Source organism: Triticum aestivum, chromosome 6D (genome assembly GCF_018294505.1).
Source record: "Triticum aestivum cultivar Chinese Spring chromosome 6D, IWGSC CS RefSeq v2.1, whole genome shotgun sequence".
NCBI lineage: Eukaryota > Viridiplantae > Streptophyta > Magnoliopsida > Poales > Poaceae > Triticum > Triticum aestivum.
In genome coordinates this window covers 327,777,039-327,799,303 of record NC_057811.1, presented here as the reverse complement: position 1 = coordinate 327,799,303, position 22,265 = coordinate 327,777,039, and the positions used below count along the sequence as shown (strand labels likewise).

Below are 22,265 nucleotides of genomic sequence, written 5' to 3'. Positions count from 1 at the left end.
CCCTCCACACCACAGGGTCATGTTCATCCAGAGGCAACGCCACCGCTCACTGTTCATCCAACCCCCCCCCCCCCGCAACGCTCACTGTTCATCCAATCGATCGGCTTTAGTTAGCAGCAGTAGCGAATGAATCGCTCGATCGGGTTCAGTTAACAGCCATCGATCGATCGCTCGGGTTCAGTAACGCGTAGCCTGTAGTGCAATCGCTCGGGTTCAGTTAGAGCCAATGCCTCGCACACACGCGCGTACGTGTACGAGAGAAACGCGCATCGCTCGGCCCCCGACCTCCCACCATAACCGGGAACTCCCCGAAATTTTCCTCCCCCTCGCTTCTACCACGGTTTTTTCCGTCATGGATGGCCCAAAGAATGTCACGCAGCTGCGTCTCCGGCCCGCCTAGGACGAAAAGCCCATTTTTTGTCATGATTTTTTGTCATAGAAGTAGGAGCCCACCACATCTATGATGATACCGGGTTTTGTCACAATTATCGTCATAGAAGTGTCATATGTATGACAGATTTTTTTTGTTCGGCCCAAAATGTCACGGATGTGTCTTTTTTTGGTAGTGTATCCCCAAGCTTAGGGTTTTGCATATTATTAGCACAATTGACATCAAGAGAATTTATAGTAAAATCATTGCAATCATGCTTTTTATTAAAGGAGCTATCGTGAATCTCTTCATAAATTTCTTCATCACAATTTTCAGATTCACGAATTTCGAGCAAAACCTTATAAAGATAATCTAGTGCACTCAAATCACTAGAAATTGGTTCATCATAATTGGATCTCTTAAAAAGATTAGCAAGGGGATGAGGATCCATAAACTTTTAGCAAGCGAAGATGCAAGCAAAAAGAAGGCACATGGTAACACAAGATCGAACGGAAGGAGGGCGAAGAAAAGGCAAAGGTGAAGTGGGGGAGAGGAAAACGAGAGGCAAATGGCAAATAATGTAATGTGAGGGATAAGAGTTTGTGATGGGTACTTGGTATGTCTTGACTTGACTTGACTTGGCACGAATCTCCCCGGCAACGGCGCCAGAAATCCTTCTTGCTACCTCTTGAGCACTGCATTGGTTTTCCCTTGAAGAGGAAAGGGTCATGCAGTAAAGTAGCGTAAGTATTTCCCTCAGTTTTTGAGAACCAAGGTATCAATCCAGTAGGAGATCACGATCAAGTCCCACGCACCTACACAAACAAATAAGAACCTCGCAACCAACGCGAATAAGGGGTTGTCAATCCCTCAACGATCACTTATGAGAGTGAGATCTGATATATGATAAGATAATATTTTTGGTATTTTTATGATAAACAGAAATAAAGATGCAAAGTAAAATAAAAGGCAATAGAAATAACTAAGTGTTGGAAGATTAATATGATGGAAAATAGACCCGGGGGCCATATGTTTCACTAGTGGCTTCTCTCAAGATAGCATAAGTATTACGGTGGATAGACGAATTACTGTCGAGCAATTGATAGAATTGAGCATAGTTATGAGAATATCTAGGTATGATCATGTATATAGGCATCACGTCCGCGACAAGTAGACCGAAACGATTCTGCATCTACTACTATTACTCCACACATCGACCGCTATCCAGCATGCATCTAGAGTATTAAGTTCATAAGAACAGAGTAATGCTTTAAGTAAGATGACATGATGTAGAGGGATAAACTCATGCAATATGATATAAACCCCATCTTTTTATCCTCGATGGCAACAATACAATACGTGTCGTTTCCCTTTCTGTCACTGGGATCGAGCACCGCAAGATTGAACCCAAAGCTAAGCACTTCTCCCATTGCAAGAAAGATCAATCTAGTAGGCCAAACCAAACTGATAGTTCGAAGAGACTTGCAAAGATAACCAATCATACATAAAAGAATTCAGAGGAGATTCAAATATTGTTCATAGATAAACTTGATCATAAACCCACAATTCATCGGATCTCGACAAACACACCGCAAAAGAAGATTACATCGAATAGATCTCCAAGAAGATCGAGGAGAAATTTGTATTGAGATCCAAAGAGAGAGAGGAATCCATCTAGCTAATAACTATGGACCCGAAGGTCTGAGGTAAACTACTCACATATCATCGGAGAGGCTATGGTGTTGATGTAGAAGCCCTCCGTGATCAATGCCCCTCCGACGGAGCGCCGGAAAAAGCCCCAAGATGGGATCTCACGGGTACAGAAGGTTGAGGCGGTGGAAATAGGTTTTTGGCTCTGTCTCTGATAGTTTGGGGGTACGTAGGTATATATAAGAGGAAGAAGTATGTCGGTGGAGCAACATGGGCCCCATGAGGGTGGAGGGCGCGCTTGGGGGGGTAGGCGCGCCCCCCTGCCTCGTGCTCTCCTCGTTGATTACTTTGCGTAGACTCCAAGTCCTCTGGATCACGTTCGTTTCGAAAATCACGTTCCCGAAGGTTTCATTCCGTTTGGACTCCGTTTGATATTCTTTTTCTGCGAAACACTGAAATAGGCAAAAAACAGCAATTCGGGCTGGGCCTCCGGTTAATAGGTTAGTCCCGAAAATAATATAAAATTGTATAATAAAGCCCATTAAACATCCAAAACAGAATATAATATAGCATGGAACAATCAAAAATTATAGATACGTTGGAGACGTATCACCTACCAACGGAAGAGGGAGCTGAACCCCATACATCAGAAAAAACAAGTTGCAATGGCTTGGTAGAAATACTAGTGGAAACAGGATATGGTAATTGACGAGCTTTCGCTTTTTGACAAGAATCACAAATAGTTTCAAGACTACGCTCACCAACACATGGGAGCTGATTATTTTTAAGCACTTGCTGAACAATAACAAAAGAAGGATGGCCTAATCGTGCATGCCACCGTTCTGATGAAATTTTGATGACACCAAACACTTGTTTATTGAAGCTTCGAAACTGAGGAATTGAAGGGTAGAGTGTTGGGGAACGTAGTATTTCAAAATTTTCCTACGGTCACGCAAGATCTATCTAGGAGAAGCATAGCGACGAGCGGGGAGAGTGTGTCCACGTACCCTCGTAGACCGAAAGCAGAAGCATTTAGCAACGCGGTTGATGTAGTCGAACGTCTTCGCGATCCAACCGATCAAGTACCGAACACATGGCACCTCCGCGATCTGCACACGTCCAAGCTCGGTGCCGTCCCTCGAACTCTTGATCCAGCTGAGGCCGAGGGAGAGTTTCATCAGCACGACGGCATGGTGACGGTGATGATGAAGTTACCGACGCAGGGCTTCGCCTAAGCACTACGACAATATGACCGAGGTGGAAATCTGTGGAGGGGGGCACCGCACACGGCTAAGAAATCAACTTGTGTGTCTATGGGGTGCCCCCCTCCCTCGTATATAAAGGAGTGGAGGAGGGGGCCGGCCGGCCTCATGGGGCGTGCCCCAAGGGGGGGAATCCTACTCCTACTAGGAGTAGGTTCCCCCCTTTACTAGTCCAACTAGGAGGGGAAGGAAAGAGGAAGAGGGAGGGAAGGAAAGTGGAGCCGTCCCCCCTCCCCAATTCGAATTGGGCTTGGGGGGTGCGCCTCCACCTGGCCGCCTCTTCCTCTCTTCCACTAAGGCCCATGAAGGCCCATTAACCCCCCGGGGGGTTCCGGTAACGCCCCGGTACTACGGAAAATGCCCGAACCTATCCGAAACCTTTCCGGTGTCCAAACATAACCTTCCAATATATCAATCTTTATGTCTCGACCATTTCGAGACTCCTCGTCATGTCTGTGATCACATCCGAGACTCTGAACAACCTTTGGTACATCAAAACACATAAACTCATAATACCGATCGTCATCGAACGTTAAGCGTGCGAACCCTACGGGTTCGAGAACTTATGTAGACATGACTGAGACTCATCTCCGGTCAATAACCAATAGCGGAACCTGGATGCTCATATTGGCTCCCACATATTCTACGAAGATCTTTATCGGTCAAACCGCATAACAACATACGTTGTTCCTTTGTCATCGGTATGTTACTTGCCCGAGATTCGATCGTCGGTATCATCATACCTAGTTCAATCTCATTACCGGCAAGTCTCTTTACTCGTTCTGTAATGCATCATCCCACAACTAACTCATTAGTCACATTGCTTGCAAGGCTTATAGTGATGTGCATTACTGAGAGGGCCCAGAGATACCTCTCCGACAATCGGAGTGACAAATCCTAATCTTGATCTATGCCAACTCAACAAACACCATCGGAGACACCTGTAGAGCATCTTTATAATCACCCAGTTACGTTGTGACATTTGATAGCACACTAAGTGTTCCTCCAGTATTCGGGAGTTGCATAATCTCATAGTCATAGGAACATGTATAAGTCATGAAGAAAGCAATAGCAATAAACTAAACGATCATAGTGCTAAGCTAATGGATGGGTCATGTCAATCACATCATTCTCTAATGATGTGATCCCGTTCATCAAATGAAAACTCATGTCTATGGCTAGGAAACTTAACCATCTTTGATCAACGAGCTAGTCAAATAGAGGCATACTAGTGACACTCTGTTTGTCTATGTATTCACACATGTACTAAGTTTCCGGTTAATACAATTCTAGCATGAATAATAAACATTTATCATGATATAAGGAAATATAAATAACAACTTTATTATTGCCTCTAGGGCATATTTCCTTCATAGAGCCCATGCACACATCTACCGCGGTAGAGAATTTTCCTCGTGGCCTGATCACGAATCAAAAAGAAGTAGGGGTGAAAGTCCGGAAAAACTTTGTTATCTATGGCAATACGATGAACAAAAAAGAAGATTTTTCTCAGTTTGTGGGACATGTAAGATATTTCTAAAATGAATATTCCGGTTAGGGGTATTGACAATTGCATGACCAACATGATCTATCTTCATACCTTCACCGTTTGCGTTGTGGACTTGATCATGGCCACGGTACTTCTTGTGCATGGTCACCTTTTCAAGCTCATTGGTGATGTGATCTGTGGCTCCAGAGTCAACTACCAATTTGTATCAACTCCATAAGATGTATCTGCAGCTGCTGCAACTTTCTTGCATTGGGAATTGTTCTTGGCATAGCGCCAATCACAATCCTTTGCAATGTGGTTTTTTTTTTGCAAATTTGAAATTTATTTTCATACTCATCATAACCTTGAAACGGACGGGCCCTATTATTGTTGTAGGAGGGGCGCCGGTTATTGCTAGAGTAGTTGTTGTTGTGGTGATAGTGGCCGCCGCCGCCGCCGGTGGTGCTGTTGTTGTAGTTGCTGCCGCCGCCGGTGTTGTTACCACCATAGCCGCCGCCACGACCACCAACCTTGCGGTATCCCTTGGGAGACCCGCCACGGCCTCTGGCAGCGATATTGGCAGAGGATTTGAAGGCACCTGCCCCTGTTCCTTGGAACATCTCGACTCGTTGGTCGAAATCCGAGACCATGCTGAAGAGATCATCCACGGTCAGGGGATCCACGCGGACATCCAGCGCCGAGATGAGGGGCTGATAGTCCATATCAAGGCCCCCGGTGATGAAGGAGAGAAGCTCCTCGTCCTTGATGGGTTTGCCAGCTGCAGCGAGCTCATCAAAGAGGGCTCGCATCTGACCGAAGTAAGTAGTTGCACTCTGTGAGCCTTTTTGGGCGTTTGAGAGGGCGATGCGGCAATTGTTGGCGCGGGAGCGGGATTGGGCGGCGAACATGTTAGCGAGTGCTGACCAGATCGCGTGTGATTTTTCTAGGGATGCAACCTGAACAAGAACTTCCTTGGAGAGGTTCCGGAGGAGATATGCCATGATCTGCTGGTCCTGGACGAGCTAGGGGTTGTAGGCAGGGTTAGGAACGGTCTCTTCTTTCCCATCGGAGTTCTTGGTCACGATGGTCTTGGTGGGTTCGGGTGTGGATTGATTGATGTACCCATATAGCCCAGCTCCCATGATTTGGGAGTGAGCTTGGGCTTTCCAGAGGACATAGTTGGTTCGATTGAGAGGCTCGGATGTGGTATAATTGAGGCCAAGGGAAGAGACTTGGGTGGAGGCGGACATGGTGGCTCAAGGTGGAAGATGAACGCTGCCGTGGTGAGGGGTTTGCTAGATGTGATGGAAGAAGGAGGCTCTGTATACCATGTCAAGATGGATAAAGTGTCTCAACTCCCAACAGGGGAGCCCGCATGAGTTTATATTGATCTGATCATGAGACTTACAAGGTGCATTTAGTAGGACTCCTAACTGAGAGAGAGAGAGAGAGAGAGAGAGAGAGAGATGTTACAGGAGGGAGATAAAGACATAGTAACAACATAACAATAAAGGATCCTATATCTACCAGGGCGTGTAACCCAAGCCATGCACCATAACAGCCGCCATAATATATCTTTAACAGAGTTCATAGTGACAGAGATGAAGTTCTTTTGGTCATTGACGAAATTGGTCTGATTGAGGAGTTAGGATTTCGCCTGTGCGATCTGCCTATCGTGAGGAAATTGAGTGCCCCGACGAATTTGAGAGTTCAGGTTTTCGAGCGTTGTCGAGCTTAGTGCCAGCTGTCATATGGATCCTTATCCTGATAATGGTCATGTCCAAAGGGGCATTTATGACAATTTATGTTGGGGTTGCCCCTGTCTATAAATAGCCGCCCCTACAACCACTTATTGGTTGGTTGCTCTAGAGAGAAATTGACACTTGTCATTTGAGAGCAACCCGTCCTCTGACGACTTTGTGAAAACCCATGTGAGGAAAAATTACAAGAGACAAAGTGATTGAGCATCATTGTAGAGATTGATCTGTGTGATCTGTTGCCTGTTACCTTTGAAGACTATCATTTTTCCAAACGGTTAGGCGTCATGTTCTAAGCACCCAAGAGTAATTGTGGCATGCCATGAAGTCTGCCTTGAAGACTTAACACCAGTGATTGGGCGAGCTCTGTTGTGACCTTAGCTCAAGAGGAATACGGTAAAGACTAAGTGTCTTCGGAGTTAAATCTCAAGCCGCCTCAACCAGACGTACGGTTGATACAGCAAGTGGAACATGTCTACCAAATCGATGTGTCGTCATCGAGCCTACCAGGTTTCAAATTCCTCAACCCTTTACTTTCAGTATTTCCGGTGCTGAAGAATTTGTGATCTACATTCTGAAGAATTTGAACTGAAGTCTTTCATCATGTTGCCTTTCGTTCCTTCAGTTCATCTTGCATATGCCTCAATGCTTGTATGATTGCATGCTCTTCACGTGCATCTATCTTGTATGCATGTTTTATTTTTCTGTGATGATTTAATGTCATCCCTGTTTCTATTTCTTCACTATGATCTTCGTCAAATTAATCAGAGTTTAACGAATTTCTAAAAATTTCCCATTCACCCCCCTCTGGGAGTAAACATGTGCTTTCACTATATATCCAGCACAATGTCCCCGGGTAGAGACTGCATAAACATGCATATCTCATCGTACCTAGAGATGTCTCTATTCCTTGAAGGCATAATATAATTCTAGTAGTTTGGAGCAAATGAACAATCTCAGAAAAGATTTCTAGTGTTTCTTCCACATTGTCAGAACATAGAACACAGGTGTATGAGTCCAGATGCATGAATTTCGTCTTTAATAAATTTTTGGTATTAACTCTATCATAGAATAGGAGCCAGAAAAATATTTTTTTGTCTGAGCATGGCATAGCATTTCTAGATATTTGAAGATGTGATGACTCCTGCTGGGACCAAGGATGGTTTTGTACATCTTCATAGATGAGTACTGACTGGTGTTCCGTTTATAAGTCCAAATATCCTTGAGATTTTGTTGATGTTTGTTTTGGATGTTTGCTTAAAGAAGGGTGAATTATTGATGTGCCCGTGTAGACAGTGGTCCATGAAAAATATCGTCGGGCTCTTAGAGTTCCCTTACTTGGTGTAGAGTTATTTCTTTGTTGTTGGTAAAAGGAAAATCCAAGGTATGCCATTTTCAGACAGGGGCTCATCCAAGTATCATGCCAAAAAGTGTATTATGGGTAGCAATTTGAGCACGAGTCAGTACTCATCTATGAAGATGTCCCCCTTACCAGCTTTACAAATAGAATATTGCTTGTAAATGGGTAGCAATTTGAGCACAGCTCTCCACCGGAAAGATCCAATCATTTTGTCCCTTGGGTGACTATTACCATAATATGTGTCCTATATAAATTTGACCCATGAAATCTCAGCCTTGTCAAGTTGTTGCGACTGAAGGATATTATGGACATGCATGCTGACCCTTGGGTAGTAGCTGGAGATTTCAACCTCATCGATGATCTATCCTATAAGAACCATGAGTGGATAAATCGTCGTATGACGGGCAAGGTCTAAAGGATGCTTACGGAGCTAGAGCTTAAGGATATCTACCTCAATGGCAGGAGGTACACATGGTCTACTAAGCGTCGACAGCCCACGTTGGATAAGTTGGATCGTGTCGTCACAATAGTTGATTGGGAAGCCATGCACCTTTTCTCTTTCCTCTCGGTGTTGAGCATGTCTGTGTCAAATCATTGTCCAGTTCTTTTGGTTCTTGACCCTTGCATGCGGTGAGGAAACCGATTTCACTTCCAAACCTTCTAGACAAAGGCAGAGGCTTCTAGAATGTGGTGCAGGAAATGTGGAATGAGCAGCAGCCAACTGCCAATCCCTTCAAGCGTCTAGCAGCTGAGGTAAAAATCACCGCTCGCACGATTGGCTAGGTGAAGCGACCACTTCATTGGAAACGTCAAATTCCAAATCATGGTAGCTAACGAGGTGATTCTTCGTCTGGACATCACCATGGAGTCGAGGGTACCCTCGGATGGCGAGCCAGAGCTGCTCAAGATGATCAAGCTCTTGGTCTGACATCCCTTGCGCGGTCTATTGTCAATTCTCACATGCCAAGAGGCCCAAGACGGCCAGACCCAATTACGGTGCAGCGGATGTAAAAGCCCATTACATCGGATGCTGCTATTCTACACCCGGGCGGCTCAGACGAGCCCGGGTGTGAACAGTAAAATTATTTTAAATAGAAAAAAGTAAATAAAAAACTCTGGATTTTTTGTGGTGCAAGATGCTCATCTGCGTGATTGCTTGATGCCCGTACAAAATTTGGTAAAGTCTGGACATTCAAGGAGTTCATCGCAAAAAAGATAAATTTTAGGTGTCTGGTTTTTTTTTTGAAAACAACATTGTTCATGCTCGATTTTGTTTTATTTCTCATGAGCTTATCAAATGTCCAAACAACCAAAAAAAATAGCACGAATATCACACATTTGAGCAACTTGCATAAAAAATTCAGGGTCTTTTTTTTTCTGTTCACCGGGTGTTGATGGGCTGGGGCGTCGAATTGAATTTTCGCAGTCCATCCATCTGCTCCCTCCGTACCAAAATAGATCGGAGGGAGTACATTGCAAATGTCCCCGAAGAAAAGAAGTCTCCATTGCAAATGGACTGAAAACTAATCCCTTCGCCGAAAAAATTACTCCTAACTCTAACTACGGTCATGTCTGCATCACGGTCGGAAGGCGATGAGGCCCTCGTCAACGAGGTGCTCACCGACGATGAGCTCCGTGCGGTGCTCACCCGCCTGGGGCCCGAGTCGGAGCGCGACGCGTTCGGGCTCGTGTGCAGGCGCTGGCTCCGGATCCAGAGCTCCGAGCGCCGCCGCCTGCGCGCGCGCGCCGGTCCGTCCATGTTGCGCCGCCTGGCAGCACGCTTCCCGGGCATTCTCGAGCTCGATCTCTCCCAGTCGCCGTCCCGCTCGTTCTACCCCGGTGTTATCGACGACGATCTGCACGTCATTGCAGGGGGGTTCTGCAATCTACGAGTTCTCGCCCTGCAGAACTGCAAAGGTGAGACCTCTTTTCGGTCTGATCCATTCGCGCTGTTTGTGTGCGTGAATGCGCAAATGCAGAAAGCTTTCCTTCTTATCAAATAGTAGGATTTGTGATTTATTGGGTTTCTTGCCCTACAAAGATGGGAGAGAATAAGCAAACTGGGGCGTCTGAAGAACTTTGTTGTGGCATCATTTTAACTCTGTCAAATTTTAATCGTTCAATCACAAACACGTGAACAACGAAATTTAATGAAATACGAACTGGTAAGCCACACAATATACATGTTCGATGCCTACCAAATAGCCCAGACAGCTACAACTACTGCTCTAATTCGAAGTGAGAAGTACATACATGAGAAATTTCCCAATTTCTGGAAGGTCGTTTTCGGCGCAGGTTATATTACGCTGGCTACTGTCTTAGACCAGAGAACTCGACTCTAGTAGAGATATTTGTAGCCCTGGTTAAATGTTTGGTTCTATATGCTGGTCAGATGCAGATGTTCAGTTGTCCTCAATTGTGTTTATAGAACATGCTGATTTCTGTGATGTGGAATCCCATTTGTACTTCTTTTACAGCTCCGAGAAAAAGTTCTGCTTGGTACTTTGTTGTGGTAATAACCCATCAGTTCAATTTGGGTAGTCTGACTAGAGAATTTTTAGCTGGGCAAATGTACTTCCAACAAAATATGTATTCATACAACTTGTGGTCTTTGTAGCATTTCTCTGACACAGTGATTAATATTGGTAATCTTCAGCACTGTGAAGTTACTAGCATTGCTAGAAGTTACGAGTTTTCGGTATTGATGCATTCACGCAGTTCAGAACTGGAACCGGCATCTTTCATTGCCATTTTGGCTTCAAGCGCGCAGTTTTTAGCACGGACTGATACTTATGTTCTTTATTTATTTTTCTTGAACCTAAATGGCACTTAGAGTTTGTGGAGACTAAATATAATAGCGGGCACCAGTTATCTGATTTGATTGTGAATTGTTGGTATTTCCTTAATCTAATGTATTTACATATTCTACTGTTCATGTCTGTCTTAGGTATCACTGATGTTGGAATGGTCAAATTAGGAGAAGGGCTGCAATGTCTGCAAACCCTAGATGTCTCTCACTGCAAAAAACTTAGTGATAAAGGATTAAAGGTGGTTGCGTCAGGGTGCCAGAAGTTGAGACAGTTGCACATCGCAGGTTGCAGATTAATAACTGATAATTTGTTGCATGCTGTATCAAAAAACTGTTTGAACTTGGAAGAGCTTGGGGCTGCAGGATGTAACAGCATAACAGATGCTGGAATCTCAGCTCTAGCCGATGGTTGTCATAAAGTGAAGTCACTAGACATAAGCAAATGCAATAAAGTTGGTGATCCTGGAATTTGCAAAATTGCTGAGGTCTCTTCGTCATCTCTGGTGTCATTGAAACTGTTGGATTGCAGCAAAGTGGGCAATAAGTCCATCTATTCACTAGCTAAGTTCTGCTGCAACCTAGAGACTCTCATCATCGGTGGATGTCGGGATATTAGCGATGAGTCCATAGAAGCACTAGCTCTTGCCTGTTGTAGCAGCCTCCGGATTTTAAGAATGGACTGGTGCTTGAAAATAACAGACGCCTCGTTGAGAAGTCTGTTGTGCAACTGTAGACTTCTTGCCGCTATTGATGTCGGGTGCTGCGACCAAATAACTGATGCGGCATTTCAGGGCATGGAAGCTAACTTGTTTCAGTCGGAATTGAGAGTTCTGAAGATCAACAATTGTGTTGACCTCACAGTTGTGGGAGTGAGCAGCGTGATAGAGTCATGCAAGGCACTCGAGTACCTCGACGTCCGATCATGTCCTCAGGTTACAAGGCAGAGCTGCGAGGAAGCTGGGTTGCAGCTACCTGCTGGCTGCAAGGTGAACTTTGAAGGTAGCTTGTCGGAGTCTGATCCATCTGTTGATAGGTTCTTCTAGGGTCAGCTATGAACTCCGATTAGAGCTGTTGTGGCACTGCCCAACTCGCATGGCATGTACTACTACTGTAGAAAGTAGCACCAGGGCACATGCAATGAATAAGAAAAAGTATGTGTTGTATTAATTGGAATAATTGTTCGATCGAATTGCATGTACTACCTTCAGTGATCTAAAACATCTTATATTAGTTTACAGAGGGAGTACATCTCAATGCTTTCTGGGTATAATGGCGCTGTTGTGTTGCTAAATGTTGTAAATGTGGTATAAAATGAATAGACTAAATGAGCATAGCTAAAGCTGTTCATTTACAACCAAAAACGCATCCAAAATTGAATTTGTTTACTTACAAAACGGTGGCTTAAAAGCACTACAAATAGGTGATTGTAAAGATGATTATTAAGATAAACTCAAAATTCACAGGAGCAGAGAAATGTCTCCCAGAATGAACAGTAAAACATAAACTAGTTAAAAATCTGTACTATAAAGAAATGGCATTATTTTGTGCATGATCGTGCCATTTTCATGCAAAAAGAAACATCTTTGCGCTCTTGGCAGCTTCAATGCTCTAAAAAAAGGTTAAATACATGTGTTTTTTCTATATAAAAAAATCCAGGATCTCACAAAAACAGACATGTACATGTATAATTTTTCCTATATTTCAATGTTTGACAAAAATTCCTCCCTCAGAAGAAAAAAGAAAAATTATTTTCCACCTGAGAGAACATGCTTTTGTTTTTACAAAAAGGGCACCTTTGGAGTTTGGACTACCCACAAAAATATGTGGGTTCACAATATTATGATGATCGTTACAGGTGACACTTGCTCAAACTTCAAGCAGATGGTAGGGGTAATGTGAATTTGCACAAGATTGGCACCGTGGCATTTCCTAGGCATTGATGATTCAGGAATCACGATATGTTTGAATCGTTGCCAAAATCAGTCTAGTACTAAATATTACTCTCTCCGTCTCATAATATAAGATCGGTTTTCAAGCCAACATCCCTCCTCACTGTCGGACGGAGGGAGTAATAATGTTTTGTGATGATTAATTTTTTTGGATGGTTGCTAAAACGTTGACATGCCTGCATCTATCCGCATCTATCGTTGTTATTGATGGCTTTGACATTTGTCTCGGTGGCTCAGACTTTTCTGAACCCATGAGCTTGTAGAAGTTGCTCGGATAAAAAGATCACTGGATCCGAATATTGCGCAGAGACCCCCTCCCCCCATCCTCGATGGGATCTGCAGCCGCATCGGCTGATGGGTTGGCTTCTCCCTTCCCCTAGACGCCTACCCCTTTGATGGTTGGGGCTGATTGGAGAGCGGGGGCTAGGAAGGTGAAGCGGGAAGATCAGACGTTGATGCGGGTGGCAGCGACGGAGCGGGCCGACCCGAGTTTCTGTGCCCGGCGGTGGCGGAAAGGTGGCGACCTTCCTCACGAAGGAGATGACGACGATGTTGGCTACCACAACAAGGAGCGCACGAATAGAGAGGGAGTTGCTGCAGGAGTGGGATGCATCTACGTGGCGTTGGCGGTTGTGACGACGGCTGCCAAGTCGCGGGGATGTGTCATAAGTGGGCCTTCTCATTCCACACAGAGGTGTCGCCCTTATCGTCCTCGAGCACCTTCCTCCTACCTCGCAGCCCTCCCTGCGCACATGGAGGCCGGCGGGTTCTGGAGGGCCGGCTTCCGTGTTCGTGTTGCAAGTCGCAACGCCTGGTGGCCTGTGCTGGTGAGGCGTCGCCTATCACACGGAGGTGCAGCGGTAGCATAGCACAAGGCCCATGCTGAGGTGGAGCAAGGCGTACCGTGTCAAGGGTTCCTTTGCGCCAGGGCAAGGGCCCTGGGCTGAAGGACCAATGACATGGTGGTGTCGAGCTCTCGTGGTGTACGGTGGCGAGACCACCTTTGCACGAGGTGGCTGCCTTGGGCGGAAGGATGGCGACACGTGGCGTTCGGTGGCTGGTTGGACGACGACGACTGTTGTGGCAGCAGAGGTCCTGCGCCCGACAAAGCTGGCGTTTGGCGGTGGCGCGGCTTCGTCGGCTAGATACGAACCATGGCATGGCCGGCCTCCTGAGGGCCATCGTGATGGTCTATGGTGTTCAATCCCACCCATTTGCTAGAGCCACCTTGGTCTAGCATGGAGAACTGTCAAACTTGACTGTCGGGAGATAGGCGGACTAAGGCATAGCCTAGTGGTGGAAAGGGGCTAATGCCTTTTCACCCACCCAGGTTCAAGGCACGGTACTTGTAATTTGATTTGTTGGATCAATTATACTGTAGGGGCCTGCCTTACAGTCTCTCTGTTAAAAAAAGATGGTGCTTGGAACACACTTTGTTCTACCCTTGCTAGTCGGGCACAACAATGGCGAGCTTGCGTTGTTATCTTGTTCAAGACGTTGTTTGCATGATGACCACGACGTTAGGGCATTTATCCCTTCTTGAAGGTGTTGCTGCAAAAGAAGTCAAGATAGGCGTAGGTGTTACATTCATATCTTGTAATGTTTCGGCCATAGTTGTTTTTGTTATGTACTTCACTTGTTGATGACTTTGGAGTTGTTGTTTTGCATCAATTTTAATAAAGATGGATGTGTGCATCATAATGATGCAGAGACCAAGGGTTCCAACCTCCTTTTTAAAGAAAAAAATAAGCTTGAAGCAGCGATCGAAAAGTTATTGATGTAGACCAAGAGACGCCGATGAATGTGATCTACGAAGCAAATTGCTACCCTGAGGAAGAAAACCTTATAAGGTCATGTACAAACTCTGAAGCCCAATAAAGCCAATCGAATATAGAAGTGTCCATCGAAAACCTAAATTAACCGGATCTCGAAAGACCTGCGCCGCTGCAACCAGATACATATATGATGTCAAGCACACCGCCGTCTGGACCATACACCGACACCTCTCTTCTCTGGTGACCTATACAGGCCAGGCCGTTATTGAAGATCGCAACGATGTACCCCTCTAGCGCCTTCGCCGAGCCTGCTTGACGATGACCGCTACTCGAGCTATCATCTCCTTCGCCATCCATGGCAGCCCTCCAACACCTCCTCAGAAGGCCACCCCCAATAGGTACCTTCCTGCCACCATCGGTGTCGCGCGGGCTTTGCCGACGACGCACACTGGCGGCGGTAAGACGGGTTGGCGACGGGTGATGGCTAGGGTTCGGTCGACCGCCTCGCCCCTTCTCGCAGACCAAGGTTTCTGTGTTTTATATTATCGTCGAATATGTTACCTTAGCGATGTGTTCAAGCGAGAGCATTCACACCATGATCAATACAAGGTTGTTTAAGCCCTTCCACATCTGCTTAGGCAGACGTCGACAAGCAGCGGGCCATCAATGGCAAGTCAAAAATCTAGAAAGATACATTTGAAAGAGTTTTTTTCTTAAATATGGACTTTGAGCCATCATCTACGTCTATAATATCTTTTCTTGAGTAGAAAAACATTGTAAAATTTTACATGTTGATCCAAAAAGGAAAAAAGATCACCACTGCCAGCAAACGATCTGAACCGTCAAATATCCATCCCCTCCACAGCGAGATTTTCCTCTCCGCCTCCCCTATCCCTTCCTCGCCCGCGCAGCCACCCTGCTCTCCTGCTCTGACCTACCCAAACCCCAACCAGTCCGGCTCCAAAATCTCACCCACAGTCCAGCAGCATCGCCGTGACCTGGAGCTGCCGCCGTCCCGTAGCTCTGCTTCGCCACCGACGCCTCAATCCCTCCCCCCAACACCCCCAGAACCCTCCCGCGTGGCCGCCATCGCCGTCCCCTTTCTGCCCCCACCCCGTTCTCAATCCCGCACATTTGTTTCCAAGGTATGAGCTTTTGGTCATCCGTTGATTACTTGTTCTCAAACTAATTTCCCCCAATTTTCTTGTGTGCACACCGGCACGTCATCTAGATCCGCCCCTGGTTTTGTGACTCACCTGACCCGGTTGCCTGATTATTTCGCACAGCCACAAGCGCACCCTGCCCTGAACTTGCTGAGATATAAAGTGTTTGAGACATAACTGCAGTTATCGAGCTGAGGTGCTGTGTTTGACATTGCTCAGTAATAGCATAAATGAGGCTAATTATGGGGCAAGTTCATCGGAATGTTCTTGCGCTGGCGTCATCTCGGTCATGCTTTGTCATCGGTGACCATCTCCCGTTCAGAATGCTGTCGTTGCCACGGGCATCAGGGTTCCATCAGACTGCTTGGCGGGGTAGTCAAACTGTCGAGGACAGCGGCAGCACACTAACTCTGGCTAGCCTGGAAGTCCAAAGCAAAGCTGATTATGTGAAGAAGGAAAGGGTGCCACAAAGCAAAGCTGATTACGTGAAGAAGGAAAGGGTGCCACAAAGCAAAGCTGATTATGTGAAGAAGGAAAGGGTGCAACGAACTGGAGGGCCGAAGGCAAGCTCAAGAGATTCTGCTTTCAGTGTGAAACCAAAGAAGGGTTCTACGCTTAGTCTGAAGCCAGCGAAGAGTGCCTTACCAAAGCCACCAGTGGTGAAGAAGAAACTGAAGATCGACGAGGCTTTATTTTCTGCAAGTTCATTTGAAGAACTCGGTTTGCCGCCTTTGCTCATTGACCGGCTGAACAAGGAAGGCCTGACCTCTCCAACTGAGGTCCAGTCCGCTTCTATTCCTGTCATATCACAAAGGCATGATGCGGTTATCCAATCATATACTGGGTCGGGGAAAACACTTGCGTACCTTCTCCCTATTCTTTCTGAAATAGGCCCCCTGAAGAGGGCTAGAGAACAGGGTAATTCTGAAAAGAGATCAGGTATAGAAGCTGTTGTCGTTGCTCCTTCAAGAGAACTAGGAATGCAGATAGTGCGAGAAGTGGAGAAGATTCTGGGTCCTGATGATAAGAGACTTGTCCAGCAGCTTGTTGGCGGTGCTAACCGTTCGAGGCAAGAGGAAGCACTGAAGAAGAACAAGCCTATTATAGTTGTTGGAACACCTGGCCGTATTTCGGAAATTTCAGCGGCGGGCAAGCTACAAACTCATAACTGCCGTTTTCTTGTACTGGATGAAGTTGACCAGCTCTTATCATTTAATTACCGCGAGGATATGCATAGGATACTGGAGCACGTTGGAAGGAAACCTAGCACTTCATCTTCTAGTCACATCCTTGGCCCACTTGCTAGGCGGTCTGACCGCCAGACAATCTTGGTTTCAGCAACAGTGCCGTTTTCAGTTATACGTGCAGCCAGGAGTTGGGGCCATGATCCAGTTCTTGTTAGGGCTAAGAGTGTAGTCCCGCTTGACTCGATCACTGTTCCAAGGCCCATGCTGTCCCAGGGTGACCCTAACTCTGATTCCCCAACAATGTCAGTGAATCAAGCTGCAGTTGACAGCTTACCGCCATCGTTGGAGCATTACTACTGTACAACCAAGGCTCACCACAAAGTTGACACTTTAAGGAGATGCATCCATGCCCTGGAAGCAGAGACGGTGATTGCATTTATGAACAACACCAAGCCACTGAAGGATGTTGTGTTTAAGTTGGAGGCCCGTGGGATGAAAGCTATCGAGCTACATGGAGATCTTGGGAAGCTTGCAAGGTCAACAGTTCTTAAAAAGTTCAAGGCAGGTGAATTCAGGGTTCTGGTCACAAACGAGCTGTCCGCCAGAGGACTGGACATACCAGAATGCGACCTTGTGATCAACCTGGATCTTCCCACAGACTCTACGCACTACGCCCACAGAGCTGGCCGGACTGGACGTCTTGGGCGGAAAGGGACCGTGGTCTCAATATGTGAAGAAAGTGAGGCATTTATCATGAGGAAAATGCGCAAGCAGTTAGGTGTGGCCATCAAGCCATGTGAATTCACCGAAGGCCAGATTACCGTTCATAAGGAGGAAGACGTGGAATAGAACTCTGCATTGCTCAACCATCGTTTTAGTTTGTCTTAAGTGCTACTGTTTTTTCGTTGGCATTTAGTCCGACTGTATTTTCTTAAAATGTTGCCACTTAATACTTTTGCTCAGCGGAGACTAGATACATTGGAAAATACATGGTCCTTTTTTGCTGGTAGCATTCAGCAGGAGTGCAGGGCATTGAAATCTGAAAATTACCAGTCTTTTCTGGTGACGTTTAGCTGTTTATTTTTCAATGCATGGTTGATGTTCAGCTGGATTATATGTTTTGGTGCCCCTCTTATGGAGCGGTACTGCGATTTGTGAGATGACTCCTAGAATGACTTAATGCTGTGTATATTTGAAATTGCACGTGCGAGATATGTGAAAAGGCTTGCAAACTCCTGTCCATTTTTGTTCGTTTGCAGATAAGTAAAGCTGGATGCTATCCATTTCACAAATAGCCCTTATAGCTCAGTGGTAGAGCGTCAGTCTTGTAAACTGAAGGTCCGTAGTTCGATCCTGCGTGAGGGCAATTTTTTCCGTGCACATGTTTTTAATCTTGTCAGCGACACAATCCTTCCATCCATTTCGCCCTGATGCGTGCCAAATGCCGTAGGGCTTTTGCACGCCCAACCCAAATGCGACACAAATCCAGTTTCTTTTTACATATGCAGTGCAACTAGCTCAGCAGTCAGTTGCAATTTTCTTTTCCCTTTTGTGTGGCAAAATCCAGTTTTACATATGTCCTCCTTTGGACATTCAGGAAAAGATAGAAGAAAAAAGGGCTTTTGAAGAGCAGACGCGGCAAATTTGCCAGCAATCTGCATCGCTGCTCGTGGTTTGTTTCTCCAGCACTTGGCAACCAAAAGCACTGTGTGTTGGTGTTGCAGCCTTGTTAAAGTCTGGGGACATGCCCTCCTCAACCGTTGTGGCAGAGAGTGGGGGCCAAAGAGTGAGTGCCAACTAGGATTTTCAAAGTTTGAGAGTTTGAGTTCATCCAGATCTTAGATTATGCTTAATTAAGCATTTAAGCCATCGAGCACAGAAAATGCGGCTGGACGACAGACAATTCATGGCTGAATAGGCTCAGCTTTGCTAATTGTGCTTCGACTATATTAGCTTTGCGGTCAAAGAAATAGGAGGAATTCACAAGCTGAAGTCTAAGCTTATGAATGTAAGATGTAATATGTGTCATCAATCATGAAAGTGAGACTAAGGTAATTGTTCTATTTCCGAAAGTGTATTTCGACCGCAAAGCTAATATAGTCGAAGCACAATTAGCAAAGCTGAGCCTATTCAGCCATGAATTGTCTGTCGTCCAGCCGCATTTTCTGTGCTCGATGGCTTAAATGCTTAATTAAGCATAATCTAAGATCTGGATGAACTCAAACTCTCAAACTTTGAAAATCCTAGTTGGCACTCACTCTTTGGCCCTACTTGATAAGTTTCCGTAAGTTAATGGCCGCAGGCAATCATGCACATAGAGAAATTCACGCTTCAACCAAGGCAACAATATGTCTTTATCATGAAGAAATATGCATGCCATAACATTGTTTTACCAACCGATTCGGGGCTACATGCTATTGCTGCAATCAACTTATTCTGGAACAAACATTAATCAAGTCAAAAAAAATTACATTCATGATCCCGACTCTGTTGGAGTTTTCGCAACAATGGAGATAGCATGAAGACCCGAGTTCAACTCATCGGTCAAGAGATCGTACACCATCCTATGACGCTTCACAAGGTTCTGCCCTTCAAACTTGGGTGAAATTACCTTGATGTTAAAATGCGTCTCATTTGCATTGTCCTTCACAGCTGCATGCCCAGCATGTTGGTAAGAAACATCTTCAATATCTAGTGCACTGGCCTCCAAAGCAGACTGCAGCTTTTGCCTCATCCGAGCAGCTCTTGAGAGCACAACACTGGTACCTCGTGAACCCATCATTTTTCAGCCTGATTCAAGAGCAACCGCCTAAAAGAAGAATATATTGGTTATGCAAAGTAATCACCATTGCAAGGGTAATATCATGTTACATGATTCATATACATAAGCAATGGGTTGACATGAACCAACAGTCCCCACTCCAAGGCCAGAGTTGTATAAAGCAAACAAGCAAAATGCCTTGGCCTAAACTAATCTCAAATGCTCATTCCCCAAAGTCATAAAAAAATACTATCATGTAGCACATATCTGTTCTTGTAACCGGCTGGTCCCATTGTCCATTTGTGGATTCTAATTTCTGAACAACTAATATGAATTCAAGAGACAGAAAATAGTGTATCTTCCCTTGATTGACAAAATAACCATCCAACTGGAACGGATCGAAAACAGCCTAACAACACCACTGATGCTAACTTTTAGAATCCCGAACTGAGTTTCCTTCTATATCGTGACTTGTAAGCCCCAGGTACATAATCAAAACCTAGATGGTGAAATCGAAGACAAGACCAAAACCTAGATTTTTTGAAAAAAATTGAGAATTAAAATCAAAACCTAGATGGTGAAATTGGACCGTCCTTACATGGATGGATCACACGAGGCGGAAAAAGACTACTACGGAGTCAAATATCTCACTCCTGTTAGTGAAATTAGTAGGCATGTGGAGTATTTTCGAAGCGGATCTGACGGGAAGCTTACAGCGGAAACGAAAAGGTTCTAGGGTTGCTATGGCCTGAGCCCTTTTATTGGTAATGGAGTACAAAATTTTCGCTGGAGCGCGCTGGAGCAATACGCAGTAAACAAAGAAAAGAAAAGAAAAGGTAGAACTTACGCCGTTGCTGGAAGTTGTGGCGTCCTGTGTTGCGGTAGGAGGTGGAGAAGGAAGACGGCGGCTTAGGGGTGGGGAAGGGGAAAGCAGAGGAACAAAAAAAAAGCTCAAGTATATACCTGGAATTTTCGGATGGGAGAAGAAAAAAAAACGTATGCGGTGAGCGTGGATCGAACACGCGACCTTCAGATCTTCAGTCTGACGCTCTCCCAACTGAGCTATCCCCGCTATGCGTTGTTCGTAAAATCTTCTCCTATATGTCCTTGCTTAGCGTTTATTTAGTTCCAGTTGGGAACCTCATCATGGTAAAAATCTGCATCATGCTTCACTTTGCTGCAAATGCTCGTCATGTTGATTATACCTAGGCAGATAAAACATTGTCATTCGAGCAAATCCAACATGCATCCTTCTGCTGGGTCTCAGAAATTTGACGCAGAGGGTGAATTCACACAGCACGAAAACCGTCAACGATGTTTGGACACGGCTTTTCAGGGGAGAAGAAAAGAGCCTAGTCCCGTCCGCCCGGTTTCACGTGTGGCGCACGGCAGGGCTAGTCGACCGTGACCGAGCTGACGGCCTATCTATCTCCCCAGCCAGCAATGCAGCTTATCCACTGGCGCAGGCGCAGGCGACGCGCAGCACGGCACACCAAAAAGTACGGGCCGACCGAGACCGCTAGCCACGAGGCTTCCCGGCGACCCGCGCGCTACGTGCAGCCGTGCACCACCGACGGAAGCATACCGGAGAACTGGCCATGTTTTGACCACACGGCGGGCGGGCGAGCGGCGAACCATGCACTGACGCGCAGAGACGACAGCGCGCGCAGGTCGGCACATGCGCGTGCTAGTACGTACCGTCTCCAATGGCAAAGGAGGAATATGCAGAGAGGGCGGGGGCAGCTGGCGGCCACCAACCAGCTCCTGTGACACGGCGAGAGGACGGACGGGCATGCATTGCACGCCAGTATGCGGCATCTGCATCCAATCAGCGAGCTGCGAGCGTTGCGTGTGCTCTGAGATGTGTGCCTGCCAACAGCGGTTTGCCTGGCGCTCTGACGGGTCTCGGTCACCCCGGTCGGTCTGCGCCTGTGTCGCTTTTTACTGTAGCTTGCGGGAGGCTTTGCTTGCATGCAGATGCATGTTAAGGTAATAGCAACCAGGTACCCTAACTTGCATAGAATGTGATGATTTAAGGGGTGTTTGGTTCAGAAGTTCTAGGACTTTTTCTAGTTTCAGGGACTAATAAAAACTCTTTAGTAGAGTCTTTTTCTAGTCCCTGTAGAAAAAGTCCCTCCCGTTTGGTTCCTAGGGACTTTTTAGAGACTTTTCTAGTCTCTGGGACTAAAAAGTTCCTGAATCAAACTTGTAAAACTTGACTCCACCATACCCCAACTTGCACCTCATGTGATGATTTAGTCCCAGGCCAATCACAACTCGATAATTGGCAGCCACGTGGCTGGACCGGTCAGCGCACGCACTTTTGCACAAAACTCCCTGTCGTTTCCTTTAATCAACCGGCACTCACCTCCACCTGAATTAAATCTGTCGCGGCAGGCTAGCTACGTCTATGTGTGCAAGTTAGGGTACAAAAGTGCATGTGGAGGTGAGTGCGGGTTGATTAAAGGAAACAGTAGGGGGTTTTGTGCAAAAGTGCATGCGCTGACCGGTCCAGCCACCTGGCTGCCAATTGTTGAGCTGTGATTAGCCTGAGACTAAATCATCATATGAGGTGCAAGTTGAGGTATGATAGAGTCAAGTTTTACAAGTTTAAGACTGAATCATCATATTATATGCAAGTTAGGGTACTTGGAGTGCTATTACGCATGTTTCTGCGTCGCCCAGCGGAGGACCTGACGTGTCACAGGCTTGTGCGTTCGCGTACGTACTGCA

General features: G+C 46.0%; 3 protein-coding genes and 2 non-coding genes across 6 annotated transcripts; 3 read left to right on the top strand and 2 right to left on the bottom strand.

Moving 5' to 3' along the window:
* The first annotated feature begins 9,390 nt into the window (after positions 1 to 9,390).
* On the top strand, positions 9,391 to 11,932 carry LOC123144915 (F-box/LRR-repeat protein 2). The gene is made up of 2 exons (XM_044564176.1): positions 9,391 to 9,805; positions 10,836 to 11,932. Exons 1-2 carry the CDS (start codon positions 9,457 to 9,459, stop codon positions 11,738 to 11,740), a joined length of 1,254 nt encoding a protein of 417 aa, XP_044420111.1. The 5' UTR covers positions 9,391 to 9,456; the 3' UTR covers positions 11,741 to 11,932.
* Positions 11,933 to 15,291: 3,359 nt separating this feature from the next.
* LOC123144914 (DEAD-box ATP-dependent RNA helicase 47A) lies at positions 15,292 to 17,851 on the top strand. Of its 2 annotated transcripts, none has more exons than XM_044564174.1 (2): positions 15,292 to 15,566; positions 15,708 to 17,851. In XM_044564174.1, exon 2 carries the CDS (start codon positions 15,815 to 15,817, stop codon positions 17,618 to 17,620), a length of 1,806 nt encoding a protein of 601 aa, XP_044420109.1. In that variant the 5' UTR covers positions 15,292 to 15,566; positions 15,708 to 15,814; the 3' UTR covers positions 17,621 to 17,851. The 2 variants fall into 2 exon arrangements, with proteins under 2 accessions (XP_044420109.1, XP_044420110.1); XM_044564175.1 differs by having other exon boundaries at positions 15,653 to 17,851.
* Positions 17,852 to 18,065: 214 nt separating this feature from the next.
* Positions 18,066 to 18,137, top strand: TRNAT-UGU (transfer RNA threonine (anticodon UGU)). The gene has a single exon. It is a non-coding gene; the product is annotated as a tRNA-Thr (tRNA).
* Positions 18,138 to 19,094: 957 nt separating this feature from the next.
* Positions 19,095 to 20,422, bottom strand: LOC123141559 (protein BOLA1, chloroplastic). The gene is made up of 2 exons (XM_044560668.1): positions 20,380 to 20,422; positions 19,095 to 19,580 (listed from the first exon to the last, which is right to left on the bottom strand). Exon 2 carries the CDS (start codon positions 19,551 to 19,553, stop codon positions 19,245 to 19,247), a length of 309 nt encoding a protein of 102 aa, XP_044416603.1. The 5' UTR covers positions 19,554 to 19,580; positions 20,380 to 20,422; the 3' UTR covers positions 19,095 to 19,244.
* Positions 20,423 to 20,531: 109 nt separating this feature from the next.
* Positions 20,532 to 20,604, bottom strand: TRNAF-GAA (transfer RNA phenylalanine (anticodon GAA)). The gene has a single exon. It is a non-coding gene; the product is annotated as a tRNA-Phe (tRNA).
* Positions 20,605 to 22,265: the final 1,661 nt, after the last annotated feature.

Excerpts from the sequence above, each read along its gene's own strand:
- LOC123144915 (XM_044564176.1), top strand. The coding sequence starts at position 9,457 with ATGTCTGCATCACGGTCGGAAGGCGATGAGGCCCTCGTCAACGAGGTG. Across the intron at positions 9,806-10,835 it reads CGCCCTGCAGAACTGCAAAG|GTATCACTGATGTTGGAATG; the intron begins GTGAGACCTCTT and ends TGTCTGTCTTAG.
- LOC123144914 (XM_044564174.1), top strand. The coding sequence starts at position 15,815 with ATGAGGCTAATTATGGGGCAAGTTCATCGGAATGTTCTTGCGCTGGCG.
- LOC123141559 (XM_044560668.1), bottom strand. The coding sequence starts at position 19,553 with ATGATGGGTTCACGAGGTACCAGTGTTGTGCTCTCAAGAGCTGCTCGG.